The 22,814-nt window shown below is 32.4% G+C and overlaps 2 protein-coding genes across 7 annotated transcripts in view; one reads left to right on the top strand and one right to left on the bottom strand.

Annotated features, from left to right (window-relative positions):
- Positions 1-22,814, bottom strand: part of LOC109544355 (cAMP-specific 3',5'-cyclic phosphodiesterase) — a 796,409-nt gene that overhangs the window by 453,053 nt on the left and 320,542 nt on the right. For 3 of the 6 annotated variants that reach the window (XM_019914472.2, XM_019914473.2, XM_019914474.2), the window contains exon 1: positions 6,818-7,342. The exons of the other annotated variants lie outside the window; for them this stretch is intronic. The gene's annotated coding sequence lies outside the window, so the exon portion shown is untranslated. Of the gene's footprint in view, positions 1-6,817; positions 7,343-22,814 lie in introns of those variants that run through there. 6 annotated transcript variants of the gene reach the window in all.
- The window catches only part of LOC109544358 (short-chain dehydrogenase/reductase family 16C member 6), a gene marked incomplete in the record, with an annotated part of 32,206 nt that continues 29,310 nt past the window's right edge, over positions 19,919-22,814 (top strand). The window contains 1 exon segment of the mRNA XM_048666867.1: positions 19,919-20,131. Within this exon segment, the coding sequence (XP_048522824.1) occupies positions 20,067-20,131 (65 nt within the window).

Genomic DNA, 22,814 nt, shown 5'->3' with positions numbered 1-22,814 from the left:
ATAACAGATAGGTATTTCTAGCCAGACCTAACTTTGGAAAAAGTACAACTGCAACTAGTGAAAATACTGATAAGTTCATCAAGTTTTTCAAAGAGTTTCAAAGAGCGTCAAAGAAAATAAGTTTTATCCAATTTTTGTTTCAATGCTCTAGCGAAAGATGTTGTCAACATAATATTATTAAACCCAATAAGAATTACTTAGAATATTAAGTCATTAACGTTTAGTCGAAACGTGCTTTGCTCTTATTCCTTTGCCTCAAAGATAACAACTTTATTGACTTTAAACATATGATGGAATTCATGGTGATGTTTGCAACTTTTTGAGGAAGTATTTAGAGTGTAATGACTAGAGCGTAGTCAAATATATAATATTTCGAATAGCGCCTCTTGCGAACGTAATGTTATTTCAAAAGGTGTATGTGTAATACGTCAATTTTCAAAATATATTTGACTTCGTACGCTTGACGACAAAACAACCACAATATTATCACCAAACTCAACTGCATTTCGATAGGAGTTTTTGAAAAACCAGACAGAGAAAAAGTGCACTCAAAATTTACATTTTGTTAATAGCAGATATTACGTAAGTTAATATTCCTGCAAAAGACCCTAATAAAAGTGTTTATTAAAAGGAACAGATACTCGAGTAAAAGACCTAACAGATTATCAAATGAGCTACAACTGAAATTCGTTAAGGAAACAATTATAGGCCAAAACAACACTTGCTCTAAAGACAACAAAACTACGAAAAAGCATGGGTTACGCGATACAAACAAATACATAGAGTGATACCTCGACATACGAGTTTAATTCGTTTCGGGATCTTGCTCGTATGTCAAATTGCTCGTATTTCAAAGCAATCTTCCCCATTGAAATTACATTAATCCGCAATTCTGCAAATCCGTTACAAAGCCAATGAACAAACATGAGGAGCCCAAAAAATAGAACCACGGAAAGCGGGTTTCCGCAAGCAATCAATGTGCATCTGAAGATGAAAGAAGTAATAGGACAGATGGAGAAAGCAGCATACGGAAAACTGATGGACGATATTGAAAATATAATTATTGATATATTATATTTGAATCTTAAGAAATGAATTTAAAACCCACAATTACTTCAAACTTTGAAAAACAGTAGCAAGTTGGAGACACGACAACCCAAAGTCACAAGCGTATAAACAAAACGCCCATATTGTAGTTGTTTTAAAACAATCAAAATTAAGAAAACAGTAAATGATTTAAAAAGTGCAACAATTTTTAAATTCGACAACGGTTGTAAGGTACTTTACTTTAGTGCGCGAAATTTTGTTTTTACGCACGATTATTGGATTTACCGACCAGTCGCGACGCGAAGTTAATAATAGGAAGAGCAGTTATATTGGAATCAAGTCAAAAATGTATACGTCAAAAACTAGGTTAACGTAAAACGTGCTGTTGATGGACGAAACAGCTCTAAGTAGTATTCTTGCAACCAATATTCCAACATTCCTGAACCAGCCTCAAAACAAATACATGGATTTTGAATCACCAATGTCACAAGCTATAAAAAGAATAAATGCTGACAAATTTTCTGACTGAGGCTTAGAAATAATACCAAACTGCAACTGTAATTTTAGCAGATTGTATTCATTTGTGAATAAACTACAAACTTACGATTGTTTTCGCAGAAAGTTTGTTGTGGGGGAGACAATTCATTTGAATTTTTTAAAACGTCTTTGCAAAGTTTTGTTTCAGTTCCAAGTTCAGAATTAATTAAAAGTATACGTGAATTTTAAGAAAAGTTTCCTTATCAAAAATGAACAAACATTACAGTAAGAAAATGTTTGCTACACTCTAGAAACTTCAGTTGTTTTCAAAACTGGCACTACTTAAGTAGGCAGGAAAAGTTAAATAGATGAAATTGAAAATACTAAACGATTTGAGTTTTAGTTTATAGTTGCTTACTTAAGTGGGATTAATAATTCTAACCTCGTATATCGTTATGTTAATAGTAAATACAAATTTGTTATTTTCTGAACTGATTTAGCATGCAAGCTCATATAGTATTTATAGTTTTGCAAGCATCCAAAATGATGTTAAAAGAAGGTCGGTAACATCACTAGGGATGACATACTGATGGCTTCAAATTGTATTTATTACTGGCCCGAAACTAGAGTAGTAATCAACTATAAAACCGCAATAATTAGTAATTATGTTACAATGCCCTAGAAATGGAAATTGCTTTAATAAACTTTCGCATACATTAGTAAGTTTAATATAGTTAGAATTATTGTTGTCAGAAGCCATATCATAATGTAATGCTGATTATTCATATCCACTTGACGAAAATGCCTAGAGGAGTTTTCAATTTTACTTGAAATGCACTCTCTAATAATGCACATTTACGACCCTGTAGCATTATCTACGACGTTTATTTGGTATCATTATTACGATTAAATCAATAAACTGGTATCTAGTAACAGGTATTTACCATGCGAACAGCCGAAATAAAGACAACCGACATTATAAAATGGTTAAAAACATCTAAAAATTATTTTAAATTAATTCCCCTGTGATTACCAGTAGTTAATTAAACGACATCTCAGATTTTACCCAGTTTATTAATTTTATATTAATTCTCTTGATTGCGCGTAATTTATGAAGTCGGGCGAGTAAGTCAATATCGTGAGCCTGGTGACTATTTTAACTATGATTGATTACTCGACGTTTTAAATGTGTGTACTTTGGGAACAAGGAAGATAAGTAAATGAGGAATTTTCACTTCCACCCACTATTTAAAGACAGTTACATACGGTGAGAAATGAATAATAAGCAGTTAATATTGATCAAGTGCACTTTAATAAAGTCGCCACTAATGTAAAACTTCAACTACTGTTATTTCAGGAGTGATAAACCATCCAATATATCCGAAAATTGACTAATTCAATTATTAACTAAAAACTAGGTATTATATTTAAATATATTTATTCTGACTTAATTTCCCAGACACAAATCCACAGCCGTTTTTTGTTAATAAATCCTGTTAAAATGAAAGTGAACTAAATGAGTAAAGGATCTTCTTTAATTTTACTGTAAATTATTCATTAGACATCAATGTTCTGTTTTTAATATTGCTGCATTAATTAGCAATTTTTACTTTTGTGCTGTCCACAATCACTTTATATTTTTTAGATAGTGTTTTTTTCTTTGTTGTACTTTTCTAAAACGTTTGGATAACAGGCAAACATAAGTGTATTTTCAATGCACTACATGTTGCACCTTAAGTACTATTTTCTATGTTAATTTCGATCAATTATTGCATTAAAGCACAAAAAAGTGGTAAAGCACAAATGTTAATTAGTAGACAAAACAGTTCATTGATGTAATCGCTACATAACTTTTATATGCTACGCGTGTTTGTTAGAAAATTTTATAGACGTTCGTTATTTACTTTCAAATATTTGCTTAACGGAGTTAAGTTTTTAATATTTTAACACTGAAATTCTGCGTTCTGCCAATTCTGCGATCTATAAAATTTTAATATAGTCCGTTACATATTGCAATTATTATTCTTCATCCTCTAGAAATACATAGACTAGATAAGAGTCGATTCATGAAATATCAAGACACAATATTCACTAAAACGACGAAAAAATGAATTGTCGGTTTTTTGCGAAAGAAATTCAAAGCATAGTGTTTTGAGAACAGTATTTCTCATTTCAAATAAAACTAAATTAAAGCACCTACATGTGTTCTGTGACCTCACCAATGTGTCTTAGATAAAATGAAAGCACTTTCGCTTGGATTGAATTGCCCGAGGCCTCTGATATTGAATAGCGTGCTCGTGACGTGTTAATATTATATGGCGGAGGAATTTTATTTTACTTAACAATACGACACAATCACATAAGTTTTGATTGATGGAAGCCTATTTTAGATTGCAGTTTCTTCAGAATCGTTGCGTTTTCATCCTTTCACAGTTTAGCACGGGTTTTTAAGTAGGTACTGAACCGGCCCACCGGATCAAACTTAGCTTCCATATATATTTCCATTCGTTCGCGTGTAGGTTGAGTACGTAAATATTACTCGCCCTGACTTTGGACATTTAAAAATCAGCCTAATATGTAACGATTAATAACTGAAATCACGGAAAACATAAAGATAAATGTTTGTAATGATATTTAAAGACCGACACATTGAACGATTTCCACAACTATCGGAAATATGTTTTCTCCCTTCCTTACAGTAATTCATCAGATATCAAAGGTCTCAAAAATTTCCCCTTCTGGATTGGCTGTTCGAATCAATTCCGTAGCCCCTAAAGCTCTTTTAGACGCGACTTGGAATTCAAGCTTTAACTGCTCGCGATTTCAAGTTCTGTTGGCATTTTGTTCAAATGATATCTCTACATTTAGGTTATAAAATTAAATGTAAAACAGTGTAAAATTAGTACAATTTAGGACAAAATAAATAATTGAATTGGCAAAAGTACCATTTTCGATTTCCTTATTCCAGTCGAGTAATAATAATTTAAAATAATGCGTCAATACAAATAAATATATATCATAGTAGGGATTGCACATTGAACTGTTAACATCGTTGTTAATATATTTCGCGAATAAGCCAAATTCAGATCTCCCTTATATTTTCGCCTAGTATACTCTAGGTAAACTGACATAATCTCTCCACATGAAAAACAACTAGATATAAATCAACCTGTGTAGGGTATTCCCAAATCCCATTTCTAGAATTAAAAGTAACTGTTACTCATATACGTATCGTTGTCGAAATACTGCCTAAAATTGCGAATGATTGATATTTTATAGAAAATAACAATTATCGCAAGTATCGTTATATCTGAGAAAAATGCGGAAAATCCTTAATAAAGTTCGTGTATCAAATCAATGATCGTACATCCAGTGAACTTGAACGGAATCACCTTGGACATTGCCCGAGTATTTCAAAGAATGTAAGTAATGAACATTTTATTGGGATCTGTTAACACATGATAGTAGTCATAAAGATTAGTTAGCTATTTAGGTCACTATGCAGAAAAGATTAATTTTATTATGCCGTGCATATTAAGTATTTAATTAGATCACGAAATTGTCGATGTATGACCAGAAAGGTAGTCACCAAAAAGTATTAATGGAAGTTTGAAAACTTTCATTAAAAGTATAATTGGGTAAAGGTATACAACAAGGAGAAGAAGTTCGTTCGATTCTTCGAAGAACGGAGCAAAGGAAGTTATCTAAATATATGAACCGTTGATTAAAATAGGGCAAACTTGAAAATATTTTCACAGATCGCAAAATTATTCCGAAATAAGTACAATGTTTAGCTTGAATTTCTAAGCCCGCACTTTTAACCACGATTTTGTGAACTTTAGCCTCTTCGGGCTGGGGATGGAAGCATAGCTACTAAAACGCGCGTCTTGTGAAAAAATCAATTGCAGAAAATGTAGTAAAAGTCGGTTATTTCACAGCACTTTTATGGAAAAATTAGACTCACTTCGACAATATGCAATTGACCAAGAGAGAATTAAAAATCGCTTTAAAAAAGCAATTTAATAAAAATAATGAATAAAACAGACAACTTAAGAAAAAACCGAGAAGAAAAGAAAATCAATGAATTGGAGAACCTTTTCAAACAGAATTCGTACTTTACACAACAGTTGGGAATTTGATCGTTATCGTCAAACATCAAACTAATTTTAAACACAACGGTCTCGTTTTGCACATTTTTCTTTTCCTTTCCTGAATAGGAGCAAGATCAGTTTACTGTAGAGTTCCTAATATTCATCGTGGTGTAAGTGTTTTTCAAAAAAACCTAACTTTTTTCAAAAAAAATTATTTATTTCAAAAACATGTTTTTGATTCGCAAAATTTGTTACGTGGTTAAATTTTCAAGCAATCGGCTTTTCATCAAAACTTAAAGATATGCTTAATAAATAATGAAAAATGAACCAGGAACTAGTGTATGAAGAGCAGGAGATCGTGACCACCATTCAAATCTTCTTCCGAAAGCTCTACAAACAGGAAATGCCAGACACAGGTTCCCAGAGAGATAACAGAGCCCCAATTCTAAATGTTGCAAAGTAATTTTAAGAAATATAACTTCGTTCTGTTATTTGTAATGGTTTTATATTATTATATACGGTCAGTAATGTGTCCATTACTTTGTTATCCATTATAATATTGCTTGTTAGTAAAGTTAATCTTGCATTTTCATAACCGAAAGACATCGGGGCGTGAACTTTACGTTAAATTTTTGTAGACTCTTCCAGAGAACAGAAATATTTATTGAAAAATTTCCAATTAAATGAGGCAGCTAGCGGTCCCTAATCAACTTCTTAAAATTAAGTTTAGCTTTGAATTTTGTATGCAATGAGCAGCATTTGAATAAGGCGTTTTTGGTGAAGTCGAGATAAAAAACGTCCAGATTGTTAAAAGTTGGCATGATATTTTCGTATTGCAGAGGAGATGTAATGGGCCATGAGCCGGTACAAAACAGATTATAAACTTTAAATAAGGACTATTATTTTTATATGTAGAAACACTAGTTACAGTCGCTATGTCGCTTTCATTAAGTACAAATCACTAACGCCTTTTTCTGAATCAAACTGGGTTTGTATATGTATTCACCAACACACTATAGCGGATAATATTCAGAGGGGCTACACAGAATTGTGTAAACTACCTTTGGCCAAATTGGGCATGTCTGACACCTGGAAGGTATTAAAATAAACGAATAACTAATTTTGAATTGCTGAACTAAATCACACTAATAAAAAGAAAGGAACACATTTATTGTCTGCAAACGCATACAAGTCAAGATTACCTTTGATATAATAATTTTTAAATCCACAATAATTGATAGGGTAATCCAATAGGCACTAAAACTGCACTAGTAGATCGTTCTCAATCCATATGATCTAACCGCAACAATCACTTGTAAATTCAATTTATTCCACTAAGGGTCACTAATTGTAGACCTAGTGGACCAATCAAGGAAATCGAATTTGCGGAGTTAATAAACACTAATCAACTTGGAAAAGTTCACTGGCTTAAACCGCTCATAAGTGGTTATTTGCGAAGTTGAGCTAATTGCCGACACTACCTAATTTTATTTACATTTAATTTACTTTGAGTCTCAAATTTGATTTCTGGGGATTTAATTTCAGGTGCTTTGCTGTTAGTTCCGAATAACTATGAATATTCAAAATACATTTTCTAATATCAAAAAGTCCAAATAAAAATCATTATATTTATCACCACCCCCTTCGCGCACTTCAACACAGTTCCGACATAACCAGAGGCTTTCGGAAGACCAACATACGAAGAAAACAAACCACGGAAGCACCGCGCGTTTACTACGTCCGCGTGCGAAGGAAAATGATCAAAATCATTTCGAGAGTTCCCGGTTCGAGGATCTGATAGGCGGCAAACGTATGACGGCAGTGTTGCCGCAGACGAGATAATCAGGAAAATCGTGGAAAAACGCCGGAACTATGGACAACCCTTGGCTATTACAAATTATTCAATTGTTGCAAATATATGAGCAGAAGGCAATTTAATGTTAAGAACAATATGAAAGCATCATGAGAAAAATGTTCTGAAGCTTTCCTAAAGTTTTTAAAATTTCCTAACATAAAAAATGATTTTCTATGCTATAAAAGAACTTACACGTAATTTAATAGATGAATATTGTGTGGAAATATGCTCTTTTTTAAAAGCAACTCCGGAAACAATTTTTGTATGGAACGTTCCGAACATGTATTAAATGTTTATTTGAATTATTTCATACTCCAAAGCCCACAAATGTGTTCCCTTTTCTAGTTAAAATCAGAGTTGGGCCGTTTCCTAGTTAAAAATCAACTGCTTTACAGTTGAAGTGACAAAAATGTAGATCTGCTCCGCTCAGCACATGTAAAAACGTTCCTATGAACATAGTGCAAGTGCTTCGTTTAAGCCGCGATAAAAGCTATGCTCTTTTTAATTGAGTTCAAAATTGATAGCCGTAGAAACTGTTTGGGCCATTTAAATGAAATTTTAGGGTTTATTGAAACAATGACCATCGTTCCTGATGGTTTTTGTTCCCTGCCTTTTCATGCACCAAGAATCAATCGTTGATACATTTTCTCTATACTAAATGAAAATCATTTAATATTAACAATAAATTGCATAAAAAGTCTTTATAGTGGGCAAAACCTTTTAATTTTTTTAAATTATAACAAACAGCGATATGTTGTCGGATATGCGCCTTTATTGTTAGTTACAGAAATTATTAGACCGTAATTTAAAATTAGTCGTGAGGGATGGATGTAGAAAACAAATGACAGAAACAAGAGAAAAAAATGCCAAAAAAATGTATGTAAATAGCGATGGTTTATATACGGCGAACTCGGATAATTCTTTCCAAAAGTACAACTGGCTTAATCTTTAACTGCGTTTCGAAAATTATGATTCTAATCAATGATAATTGCTTTAAAAACCCGATCAACTTAATATAGCCGCTCATTAATACAAGTCTAGAATTAGATTAATATAAAACTTAAAACTTCAATCAAATTTTCTTTAAGCTTTTGACATTTTAATTTTCAAACACTTTACACAGAAGGCTGTCTGGTAATGTTTTTTTCATTATTCTGTCGGTAATTAAATATACAAAGAGTATCTTAATGTGTGAACAAAAAGTGGAACATGTCATTAATATAAACTTTTAGCGGAAAATTAACAGCAAGCATCAGTAAAAATAGAGAATTAAAATCCGCTCATTCAGATAAATAGGGAGGTTTTTTGAACTGCAAATACTTTTTTGATCTTCTCTGTCGCAAACTAAACAAGGAATTGTTCAATACATTTCAATATTCCCGGAATTTTCCCAAAAACAAAAGAACTATGAGATATTATTCAGGATTACCTTTGGAGGCAGTTTAAAAGTGGGGGAGTTAGGAATAACCTAAGTTTTTAAGTACCTACAACTTAATAAACTTTTTGAGCTGTCATGTCCAAAACCGACTCGCATCTTTTCGACAACGTCTTAGCAGAAAATTTACTTTATTTAGAATTTATACTACTCCACAGCCATTAAAATAAAAATTTATGTTTGAGTCGAAAACGAGTCTTTTCGATCAGGTTTCGATACAGCGAAAGCGACTAAAAATACGATACCACTAGTATATATGTATTTCTAAATGTTCCATATCTAGAAACGAATTTTATTTCGGTAATCACAACACGCAGTAAAGACCTTTTTGCTAAATTCCAATTGACAAATAGACACAATGTTCACTGATGTGCTCAAGTTGAGATAACTTATGTATTTTGAACATTATTGCGGTGCGGAAATAAGGCATATAACAAACTTCTCGTTGAATCTACTAGCAAGACGGAATTAGTAACGATAGATGACATGGAAAAAGCAACTGAGGTGTTTCCAATATCAATGAAAATTCAAAGATATACAAATTGTTATTGGCAGAATTAAAGAACTATTAGCAAAATCCGATGCGGCAAAAAGAAGAAGCGTGTTTGGAGCTGAAACACTTTGTATATTTTCGTTCTTTCTATATGCCTTAAAAACGGGGTTTTGCTTAGGTTTACTCAATACCTCCTTGCTTGCAGAACGTGTTATTTAAATGTGGCAATATTTACTTTTGTAATTAAATTTTCATAATAGGCTAATTAATTAAGTTTGATATTGTTTAACATAAATTCGACTTGAGCTCCGATATTTGTTGACCGAATAAAAATATAATTATTAATCTAAATAAACCATAATACAAATTTAAAAAAGTGTAATTCAATCGGAAACAACACAGGAAGTTATCTATCTAAACTCTACCCTAAACATCCGAAATTGGCTAACACAAGTAATAAATGTAATAAATATTGGAAGAAATATTCGTCAGACGAAGATCTAAATTCAAAAACAACTCAAATCTAATGTTGACTTTTTCTGCAACATAAACATGTTGGATCTTCTAGATTTGCACCTCATTGCAAACTGACATAAATAAATCAAAAATAAAAGACGTAAAACTATACATATAATATGTCGAGCTGCTCTCAGTCACCTATTTAACAATTTTGGTTGAAACATATTACACATAAAACATTTACGAACAAGATCTTATAACCACTTTCTTTTATATTATTTCACGCAAAAGTGTAAAACATGTGAGAAAATCGTGTGGCCGTGGAGGTCAACTCTTCAGTTAATTAGAATAAATGTTGACGTTAGGGTTAATTGCACAGTTGCAAAATAAGTAATTGAGAGAAACGAAATAGTATTTAATTTCCCCTAAACATTATTGTAATTTAATAAATACTAGAGAATTATTTATTTGAGAAGTGTGAATGAATTACAATAGCATCTGTATCGTCTAACAAAACAAAACTTGTCCATTTTCTAAATTAATGGCTATTCTAACTCTATTCATTCTGCATTCATCATGCATAATTGAAATCGCCTGATTTAAAACATTTCTGCACTTCTGATTGAACTGACTGAACGCCAATCTGATTTCGTAGGTACTGCAATATTGTCAGGCAATATTATCAACAAATACAGGATTTTCATTGTAGTCATTAAAGGCAAGCCCAGATTTACCATTTTTAGTTTATGGATGAAATTGGATTTTAGAGTTGCACGTAAGTGTATAACGTACTTTTCATAATAGTGTACAAAATAGACGACAGTTTCATTTGCCTGAGGTAATTACCTAATTAACATCCAATTAAGTGAAATGACCTGTACATTAATTAACCCAACTTTACATTATTACTTATGAAAACTGCAATAGTTATAATTATATACTTAATTGTACCTGTATTACAGATAAGGGTCCTACAATGAAATCTCCTATTAATTGTTGTTAGAAAGGGACGTGTTTCTGGTCAGATGTAGAATTTTGAAATATTCATGATCCACTTTTCTATCTATTTCAGATTGTGACGTTTTTCTATTTTATTTTGTTTACATAAAGAAAGAAACTGTGCGTGGTGTTTAAAAACTCGGAAAAATTTAAATAATTTTTGACTAATTAAATTAAAAGTTTCTGTTACTTAAAGTTCCTCTGAAACGTTATGGTCAAAAAATTTATGGTAACCTATGACGCATTGATTGACTTTTTATGTTTGTTTTATGTTGATTAAGTTAAGATATTTATTGATTAAGTAATTCAGACCAACAATTAATAACGAAAACTGCGAGTTTGTACCCTCTGTACTGTTGATGTTATAGAGACATTTAAATTACACTTAAATATTTCAAAAATATTTTAGATGAGTAATAAAGTTGTGAATAAAAACGTACTAACTAAACTTAGGAGTTCAGAGTCATGCACATAAATAGTTACCATGATTATTGACTAACAATATTTAGGATGGATTCCAGACTGCTAAGTAGTTGTATTGCAGTATTAAATAGAAATAATAACAGTGGGCAAATGAAAAGCAATTCAATATTCCTGAAACTGCATTATCCCGTATATATTTGTCTTGCATATGGGGGCTTGAGATTCATTTAAAGCTACTAAGCGCAATAACGAAGTAATTGGAAAACTCCACTAAACGTATGATTTAAAATCTTGGCAAATCCACTTTGTTTTGCTTAGTGCCTCTTTAGCTGCATGCTAACACCAATAAATTTAGATTTAGGTGTTGGAAATTGCACGACATCGATTATGAATAATTTCGCAATTTATTGAAGAGCTTAAGAGCATAACTCATTTTTCTCCGTTATAACCTTTACAATAGCTAATTCCATAATATTTTAAAATTGACTGAAGAATTAAGAAACTGTTTGTTCTCCAAATCTGAGATTCACTCTGACTATAATTATTGGCGTACTTACAATAGCTGAATAACTCATTTTCGAGAGGCGCGATATTGGAATTAATTTTTCTGAATTGTTATAATCAACTAATGTTTACTACGTAGCAAAATAAACGTGCTTCGGATAACTTAAATGCATTAAAGGTAAGTACTTGTTCCTTAATTTTAATCAAAAGGAACATGTTTACGTATTCCTTAGTTATAAATCATAAGACATGCATGCTGTTCTATAAAACCAACAGCAAAATGCATTTGGAATTATCTCAAAATCAGCCGAAAACGACTAATATTAGAGTGGATATGTCGGTCTCAAAACATTATTTTTGAATCCCACCAGCGAGTCTGAATTATTTTCACCAATAAAACAACGAATAATTGCAGCCGTAATAGCACTCATCTGAAAAACCGGAAATCGAAATTGATTTGAGCCGAACGTTCATTTCCCACGAATTATTCAATTATTAAATTAATTATAAATATTTTGGAGCGATAGAGAAATTTAAATGATTCACGTTTAACTTAATTCATTAATAGATGGGTTTACTAGAGTTATGACGTAATTTAATGAACTCATGTGCCAAAAATATATAAACATACTTTGAATTTAAGAACCAGTTAACTAATGGTGCGTCATTTAGTTGGTGTGAATTCATTAAATAAACATTGTTTTACTTAAAAGTTGGAAATTTTCCAAAAATTATTGGCGATTTGTTTAGGAGTATAAAGGTGTTTAGTGTTAATTAAAATAATTTGTTGGTCAAGATCTAAAAAGGTCAGAGGCATCAAGATACTCAAAGCTGGAAAAGTTGGAAAATTCTTTAAAACGAGCTGTAAAAGAAGCAATAACAAATTAATTTTTATAATGGAGTTCTCAGTTCGAGAAAGAGAAGAACGACGGGTACAGGAAAATGTCCTAAAGCTCCCTTTTAAGAGCAAGCTCTATAAAAAGAATACAAGATTGGTGGCAATGGGTTTCAGTTTTACATTATTAACCGGATAGAAAATTCAATCCACTGGAGCAGGCCAATATACTGCGCTAGTTCACTGCTATAATAATTCCGCATCGATTTTAATGCCATGATTGAGTTTCGAGGACATAAAAGAACTCGATTCTTTTATGGAGAAATAAGAAGAGACTTGCACGAAATATAGTTTCAGGTTGCTACAACCTTAGCTTTGAGCAAAATGCTTCTAAATTATTTGCCAGGTCAAAATAACTTTTCAATTTTATTGAATTATGCTTTATTTCATTTCACTATTTTTAGTGGACGTAGAAACATTATTTTTCAATAATAATTAAATTTGTTATTAAAAACGAAAGGAATATCTGCTAATCTTGATAAATAAGTCAATTTGAAAATAGATAGTGCAACTCGCATACCATGTTAAACATGTAATTATGTAATAGAATTTAGACGCAGGAACGCAATTGTGGTATTCACTAGTTCCTGTCGTTATAACCACACATGGAAGGTTGATGTTTAAAATACACGTAATACGAGCAGTACTACATAAGCAAACGAACCTCAAATTTAATCTGATCAAGTAAGCGTGTTCTTCAGATTGTTGAAAGAAAGGTAAAAAATGCGACTGAATTGAAGTGAAGGGCCACCAAAAAAGTATAAGAGCCAATATCAAGACTAATATACTAAAACATTATGTTTTTAATTTAATGGTGAACAAAAACTTGTAAATTAATAAATATTGCTGAAGATATTTCCGGACATCCATCAAGGAGTCTCAGCTTCAAGTGTGACCTTTGATAACAAAAAAATGTTTCTGAAGAACTAGACGAGGGTTTTGCAAATAGAGCCTGGAATATAGGCTATATTCCTTGACATTGCTAATGCATTTTAAAGTTAGTTTTTCTAACTGGACTTCAAAATCGGTTCAAAAAAGTTTGCGCTTGATAACAATTTGCACGTCGAACACAGTAAGTTTTGTTCACTAGAGAATATAACTCGCTATATAAAGCGCTGATAGGTATTTCAAATGTATCCACTTAATATTACCCAATCAAGATATATAAGATTGTGCTATTTCCATATGTATGGTAGAAAACCTTGAGCGGAAAACATTAAGTACATTTTATATTTGCAAATCATCTATGATTATTAAAACGCGCCGTTCCATGCTATTAGTTTATCACACATCTACCAAGTAAATTCGAACTTTGCATCTTTTCCCAAAGCCTTTGCGAAGCTATGATCTTAAAGCTTCTTCTCTTCGTGTGTAGCTTTTCTTGGAACAAAAACTCTTTGAACTGTAACAATATTGCCGTACCAGCATCTGTTCTACTTGAGTTAGCGGGATACAATAGAAATTATCTGACTTGAAATTTATGGTTAAGTCAATTTGGATAACAATCTCTCATGGCAAAATGTTAAGGCTTCTTGCTATCAACGATAGCCCAATAACTATAGCAATCGACTATTCATTCCATTGTTTATTGAAAAAATTTCAGTTTGTGTATTGACAGAAATTTTATTTAATTGCAGTTGTCAAAGTACAATATACAACTGTGTGCATATTATTATTCAAATTGATTTACTCTTCAATTTAGATATTATTAAAGCCTTGACGCGTAGCTGGATAATAGGAGATTAATTGCTGTCGACAGTTACTTAGGACTTAAAACTAAAAGTTCTTAATTTTCCATTGAAAAGTGTGGCGTTTGTAGACCATGCACATAGATCAGAATTGAATTGAAATTATAAGTAAGTTATATCCGTTTGCACACAATTCATAAATAAGTACTCAAATTATACTTAACTTAAGATTAAGGTTAATCCAACCAATAATTTCTAACTTTGCATACGCTCCAATTAGCGAGTATTTTCGAATCTACTCCTTGGGCACTTTTTATCAGATAGTGCGGTACACGATATAAATTTAAAAATATTTGAAGTCCTTGATCGTAATTGTAACATGACTGCAGAACATGTTCCGCACTGCGACGTTCCAGATCCGTATCACTCCAAGCTCTTCTAGGAGAGTTTCATGAACAAACAGAATAGTTGGAGGTAAGCATAAGACGAAACAAATTTATTTTTAAGCCAATGATTTATATTGATGCTCTACAACCTTAAACCAAACTCAGTTTTACTTGAGTTGCTAGTTACATGTTGAAGCTATTTAGAATTCCTGATTTATATGCAATTTACTGATTTTTTACTAATCTGTTTGAAATGGTTAATTCCATACTTTAAGTGTAGCAGAATAGCAGATGATAATTTTCTTTCAAAAGAAAAATCTTATAAAAATTAAACCCACCGTAAGAACAACATCAGTTGAAATCGACATGGACAAATAAAATAATGACGAAAAATCTGTTTGCATGCCCTTCTATTACATCTTTTACCCGTGCCTGCTGTCTGATGTATTCGTTTGTCTTCTAATTTATTAAAGAAATAATCATCATTGTCATTTCCATGCCTCTTTTCATTCCCACTTTGTGTTGTCTTTAAATTTTGTATTGCTTTTCTAAGGGTCCACGTCTGTGCTCCATATGTTAATACTGGCAATATACACAGATCGAACCCTTTTGTGCGTCTTTGTTGAGGAATCTTTTTATTTTTAAATATTATTGAGAGTTTGCCGACAACTGCCCAGCTTAGAGAGAGAAATTAAAAATCAGATACTAATAAAACAACGCTAACCAGATATTCGTGTTTCGCTACTGAAAGATATTGAATATTGGTGAAGCTTCGTGTGTTGTAATCGGTTCATATCGTATTCAGAGAGGGCAAATGTTAATCGATCTGAACGAACATGCAAAGTAATTTTCTAGTCTACAAATATATGTTTTACGTGTTCCCTGAGTTTTTCATATTTTTTGTGTGTCATACCGCATTTACCTTCAATGAGGAAACGACTCAATTGGAACTTATTTTGACGAAAAAAACTCATAGTTTACCAACTAATAAAGATTAAAGAAAAACTAATAAAGAAAGTAAAACAAATAAAGCGGTCGGCCCGAAAAGCAAATATATTATTTTGTGAGATATTCAAGCACCATTTAAGGACATACAAATGCAAAAAGTGTCGAATTTAATAGAGAAAATTAGTAAATTTCGATTATTTGCATTACCCCATATTTTCCTGCAGGTGATTCAGAACTAGTACCACGCTATATTTGCATACAACAACTTCCTGCAAGCAACCTGCAATGTCTTTAAAGGAACTACTTTAACTCTACTGAAGTATAGTTTGCAATTTGTAGGTATTACAATAAGTCACATTTTAAATATGTAAATTTCAACGACTACTCTTTGCTAGAAATTATAAATATGCTATATTTCAAAAACCTTTCGGTTTCATCAACGTGTTTTCATAATTTATTTGTTATAACAGAAATAAAATATCTGAATATGGAGAAAACCAAAAATAATCGCATGAGGGCCGGTGAGTTTTCCCGTCCTTTCAGAAAACGCCCTATTTAAGTAACTTGAAACTGGGTTTACTTTTAGTGACTTTACATCTATATTCTCACTAACATTGCGTTGAAAGTGCTGGTGATTTTAACTAAATTCGAGTATGATTCACATTTGGGTAAAGAGCGACTTTGTGCTCTATAATATTCTGATGAAAAAAAACAAAGATTAATGTCTTGTTTCTCTTCGGTCATGTCGATAAACTGATTTAATAGTCATTCTGATCTTGTAATATCTACCCGAAGAAATATTAATAGCGACCTCCTATAAGCAAGCCATCTGGATATAGTAAAGTAGATACATATCATAAACACGTATAAATGTGAATTAACTGCACGACTACTTCAGCTTTTCATGTTATCACAAATTAATTTAAATTGGTCTAAACGTAAAATATTGAACACGAAGCCAAACAATATTAAGCAATCAATTTTTCTTAATAATAATTTGCACTATAATAGATACAAAATTCATCCATTAGGTATTTATTCAATAAAATAAATTAATGCATTGCAAGTACATGTTAGCAGATAGTTCGTAGTAAATTAGTTAGCTGGCAATATAATTTATACCAAAATCCGCAATGCTGCTGTTTGCAAACCAGTTTTAAAATCTATAGTAACTGAAGCAAAGTACAAAAATTGAACAAAATAAAATCGATGAGTATGCAAATCATATTCCAGAAACCATAAAATCAATAAAAATGTGAATTAAACAAAACCTAAAAAAATATTTTTGCTTTGACAGCAGACAATGCCATAAACATGGTCATTTCTGAATTGTATTTCGAATAACTGAAATATCAATGCGAAAAATAAAATGAAAATGCTAAAGAAGATTCCAAAAATTTGCAATTTCATCTTTAACGGAAGGGAGTGCTTGAGCCGCTAAACCCAATTATATAGATCTAATTGAAAAGTTTTATTTTTAAAACAAATTTAGTAGTAAATGCTTTCATACCAGACTGTTAATTTACATTTCAGTAAAGCCATTTTTAAAGTAGCTAAATCACTTAAAGCTAGATGGAAAAAATTGACATAATGCAGTCTGCAAATTCAAAATTTGCTGATAAACATTCAATTTTAAGTAAATGGTCATTCACATCATGAACATTAAAGAACGATCAAGGACTTTGCGAAGCTACTAACAAATTATAATTTTTTGCATGTCCCTGTATTTTGGGATGAATTGGGATACATGACGAATTTTCAGTTTTTATAGGAACAATTTTCCAAAAAAAAATAAAACATCATTGAAAATTAAAAAGTCCACTAACTTTTTAGACTTTGAAGAAACCCTTTGTCGTTTATACCCAGCAAATTATTTCTACAATGTTATTGACGTCTTACTAAAAGCCCACTCCTCAACAACGATTCAGACCATTATAATCACAAGTATCAGCATGACATGAAAGGTTTAGTACATATCTGCTTTGATCGAATTTTTAATGCGCGATCAATAATAGATGACCACATACTATATCCGGATAACTTTCCTTTCTAGCATGATTCTGAGCACATTCAAATATTTGTTTTTGTGCAAAATGGAAACTGATACAGGGAAGTGAGGTTGGGAAGTGAAGCTCAACTATGTCTCCTCACGGTAGTGACGAATTTCTAACTCAATAAATATTATGCTGTCATTTCAAATCTGATTGTTGTTAATATCTGTTAACTTTGTTAACTGACGCTTCAAGTAACAGGCGAGTTATAGAACCCTACACAATGATGCCCACAATTACTAGATAAGATACTACAACAGAAGCATACCTATGAACTTGACAGAGTTGTCTTTACTAGATATAAATAAAGAATTCGAATTAATAGTAGTGTAACCCCACAAACTTTGTCTTTATCCAATTCACCGCCGTGGGCAAACGTACTCTGGTAATAAATGCCGCCATCTAAGAAAATCGTTTTTTGTAGTCTGCATACACAGAAAGGTATCAATTGGCTTTGGTATTACAGAAGCCTTTTTCTTGCAGTTGCAAATCAAACACACTGCTACCAAATCGACCTACTTACGTTCAATCCAATTATTTTTTTTTATCAATATTCCGGTTTCTATTAGAAATTTGCACTTTTTGCTTCATTTTTTGTACTCCATAAATATTCTCAACTGTTTCCTCAAAAGGAATTTCGAATCACTTTCCATATTATAAAGATCTTGTTTCCTAAGTAGTTGTACGTGTTTTTCTTCCTTTAACCCTCTGGCGTTCATACTTGAACATATACGTATAAGTCTCATTTAGCGACGTCCATCTCTCACGGTTTTTAGCTATTTTCATCCATTTTAGTCCTGCAGTTCGCTTGATGTCATCGTACCATCTTCTATTCGGTCTACCTCTTGATCTTCTTCCCAGCCATGGTCTCCATTGTGTTATGTTGGTGCTTCGTCTCTTGTCGTCTCTACTTGCTGCATGTCCCGCAAAGTCTCATTTTATCTAGGTTACCCCTTCTATTACATCTTTTACCCGTGCCTGCTGTCTGATGTATTCGTTTGTCTTCTAATTTATTAAAGAAATACTCATCATTCTCATTTCCATGCCTCTTTTCATTCCCACTTTGTGTTGTCTTTAATTTTTGTATTGCTTTTCTAAGGGTCCACGTCTGTGCTCCATATGTCAATACTGGCAATATACACAGATCGAACCCTTTTGTGCGTCTTTGTTGAGGAATCTTTTTATTTTTAAATATTATTGAGAGTTTGCCGACAACTGCCCAGCTTAGACGCCTTCTTCGTTCCATTTCGGCATCTTTATTTCCTTTTCCTAATTGTATTTGTCGTCCATGCAAAAAATACTTCTTGACGTTTTACATTTGGCTGTTTTCAATACTTATGACCATCTCTTCTTCCGGGCTCATAATTTTAGATTTCTGTTTATTAATTTTAACTCCCACATTTCCTGACTTCTCTTCCAATTCTTCTAACATTCTGCAAAGAACTTCTTTATTGTTCGCTATTATCACCACATCATCCGCAAATCTCTTGTCTTTTTGATCATTCTAGTTGTTTGAACACGCCTTCTAGCGCCAGCCTAAAGTTATGTTAGTAAATAGTATGTGTTTACTATACACGAATTCATATTATTTATATTTATCACCACTAAAAACTAATAAGTAGATACTTCGTATGTACCGCAAATTTGCCCTGAATAATTCAGTGAATTTGAAACGTTATCAAAATATATACACTTTCATATGTACAAAAGTCACTTTAGCACGAACTTAAAATTAGCATCTACCTAACACATAAATAATCGACTTTTCCTCTGCCTTTAGTCATCCCAAGGAAGTCTATAGAATTGCTCTCATTTTTATTTAGCCTATTCTCTGTCTAAACTTACGCACAATTGAAGCCATTTTCAAAGTTAAAAGTGCTTTGTTTGTGAAGGTGTCAGTATGCAAAAAGTCCGAATTCTAGCGTCGGGGATGTCATGATTTTATATTTTCGAAGATGATGTTATCGCGCCTTCTGAAAGGGTCTCTATACATTATTAAGATTATGCACTAAGAATATGCTTCCAGCATTCCATACGTTTTCTGTTATATTAAAGGGATCTAAAAAATCAATAAACAACCGGATCGAAACCTCCTGAACACACTCCTTACAACTGAGGTAGTAATCAGATTTATTTACTCTGAAACACAAGTTGGAATGTAAAATGACAAATATTCGACGGCGAAAATGTCCATCACACAAATTACAGTTGGAGATGTACCTAATAGAAATATTTTTGTGCAGACATCAACATTTAAATATCTATCAAGACAAGGTCACTTCATTTCCAGAAAATGAAAAAAAATTAAAATTTAAATGTGGTTCACCAGTGATAAATTTTTGAGGACGCACTGCTTTTTGACTGTATTTTCGCATGACATGTAAGTACGAAAGCTTTATTCTTAATCGAGATTAGAAATAAAACCAAGAGGCTGAAGTTGTTGGCAAATTTCCTCTAAGGTACGCGCACTTATTTCACTACAAATTAAAGCAGTAATGCAAGTGAAAGACAAATAAAATGAAGAAAAACGAATATAATTGATTTATAAAATGTTCAGTTAACAAGCAATATCCACAACTGATTTGGGTAATGGATTAAAGCAATACGATTTATTGTATGAAACTCCCAAAATAAACACTATGAAGCACGTGTATAACTAAAAACAATTATTTCATATTTACATTTGTAAATAACATGTTCGCTTCTATCATTGAGCTGACGCCATGGAAAATCTGCAAAAATGCCCTTTTTTCAATTGAAAGCAAGTAAAAACCACATACAAACAGGCACTCACAAACAAACAGTAGTTCACATAATTACCGAAGAATTTCTATGGGGTTCTCATGCCTGTTTCGCCGCGGCTTTCGGAATGTTTCCATCAAAGGCATACGCTTATTTGGATGTTATCGAGATGTCTATTAGGTATTCAACTGACAAGTTCAAGTTGATTGTTATTGATGCAATATAAGGGCAAATTATTTGAAGATGAGCGAAATACTATTGCGATTTTATAAGGTGAGAACTATGCAATGGAAAAAGTAACAAATACCTTTTGGTTTTAGTATCATTGATTTGGGATGGAATTTTAGATTTAACCGAATGAACATGCTTTATATGCCAGTACCGATGTCTAGAGAACACATTGAACGATTTCGTTTTGGAAAATGATCGTGAAACACGCAACTCTCAACATGAAATATACAATTAGAAATATATAGGTGGAACCTGAAGTCTGCTTTTTAAGGACAGTAAACTTAATGCATGTTTGACATTGTTATACATTTTAGGTTTGCACAAGCACAGTTCTGGTTGGTTCGTCAACAAATATATGCCGGCTGATTTTCCTTAAAAAGTCGAACGCATCGCAACTTTTACAAACAGATAATTTCCCTAAAGTTTAGCAAGTTTTGTAATGTTTTACTACAAATGACCAATAAACTAACGTAAAATATTGTTGAATAGCTAAGTTAAAAATGAAGGTGAACTTTCACGAAGTTCCTTTTAAGAGGTAATTGGGGTTTACTTAGACTACGAGCAAAACAAATTTTTTTCGAAAATTTCTAGAAGATCTTAACAGTTGAAAAGCGAAATTGAACTTAGTTATTAAGCATTATTTTGAAATGGTCCCTTGACTGATTGGTAACACATTGCAATACTTAAGCATTCGAAAAGAAAAATTACTATCTTTGCTTCAAATTTCAAAAATTTCATCTATAATTTTTTGATAAAAAGTCAAAGCGGCAATAATGTTTTTTTGTCATTATCAGGTAGTTGCAGGTACCAAGATTTTGTCAAAAATAACGAGCATTTGTCAAATTGTGACTTACTTTGAAGCCCTTTTCACAAAATGTACACCAATAACGAATATGCGGACATGATAAATTTGATTAGTTATCGGGGAATGCCACATTAACTATTTTACGAATTTACGCCAACAGAGGGCTAGATACACTGGAGTATTGGCTCCAGGATAATGAACGACAATAGATGTTCGGGTTCCAGACACAGAGGAACAGGTATTGGAGATAATTTCAGCAGAGCCTTCCAGGGGTACGCACGACAACTGACACTTTTAGATGCACCAAATAAATACCGAGGAAGCTTAGAAACGTGACATTCCTACCAAGTATGTAAGATGCACAGAATACAAGACCACATTTAACCAATGGTTCACTGAATATCGGTACAAACTGAGCTGCAAACTGATACCTAACCGAATACGAGAAGATGCTCGAGAAGAGTGTACAATAAAGTGATTACACAGGCACTAACTTGTTTGGAGTCAAAGACCGAAATATATGTTTATTTGAATACACATCAATTCGGGGTTATGATGACAACACAGAACGATTTTTCATTTACTATTTGCCATTTCGAAAAAAGTAGATCCCTACATTTAACGAATTCTGTTGAATTTACTGTTTGTTTTTATCAATTTTATTGTCACTTTCTCTATTTTTCCATGGTTACCGGAGTTTTCAATAATTACGAAGCAACAGGCTTTTACATAATGTTAATTAGGCAGATTACCTAGAAAAACATTCTTGCCATCTTTCTGATATAGGCCCATTTTCATCAAGCGATCTTAAACCAGTTTAACGTCTGAAACTCAGTTTGACGCGCGAAACGGATTTCACCAGAACCTTAAACTTAGTTTGTGCGTAAACGCGTTTAAAGAAACGAACTGGCCGATTTTGGGTGTTTATAGCTTTAAACGCCGTTTAAAAACTTGATCTAACCTCACTGTGTAAAGAATTGTTGTCGTCGGTCGACCGAAAAATAATAAAATAGAAATGGCACGTAGGCCAGTTTATAAATTTTCGAAGAAGTCTACGAATATTTTAATGTTACTTATGTACTTTGTCTGTCCTGTCTGTAATTGTGTCGCCGATAAGCCAACTTCTCCGTGCTTTGCGGTTTTATGTCACAGGATGCATGCAAATTTCTGCTAGAGATTTTAAGGGTTTCAGCACAACTACATCACATCCAATTGTATATGGGGTGAGCTCCGCGATAGAGCTGGTGTTCTGGGTTTTGTGAGATTCCAGCGAAGATGTTTACCC

The sequence above is a fragment of the Dendroctonus ponderosae genome, unplaced genomic scaffold, assembly GCF_020466585.1.
Source record: "Dendroctonus ponderosae isolate FM_Combo_2020 unplaced genomic scaffold, Dpon_F_20191213v2 Dpon_F_20191213_5, whole genome shotgun sequence".
NCBI lineage: Eukaryota > Metazoa > Arthropoda > Insecta > Coleoptera > Curculionidae > Dendroctonus > Dendroctonus ponderosae.
This window is presented reverse-complemented; position numbering and strand designations above follow the sequence as displayed.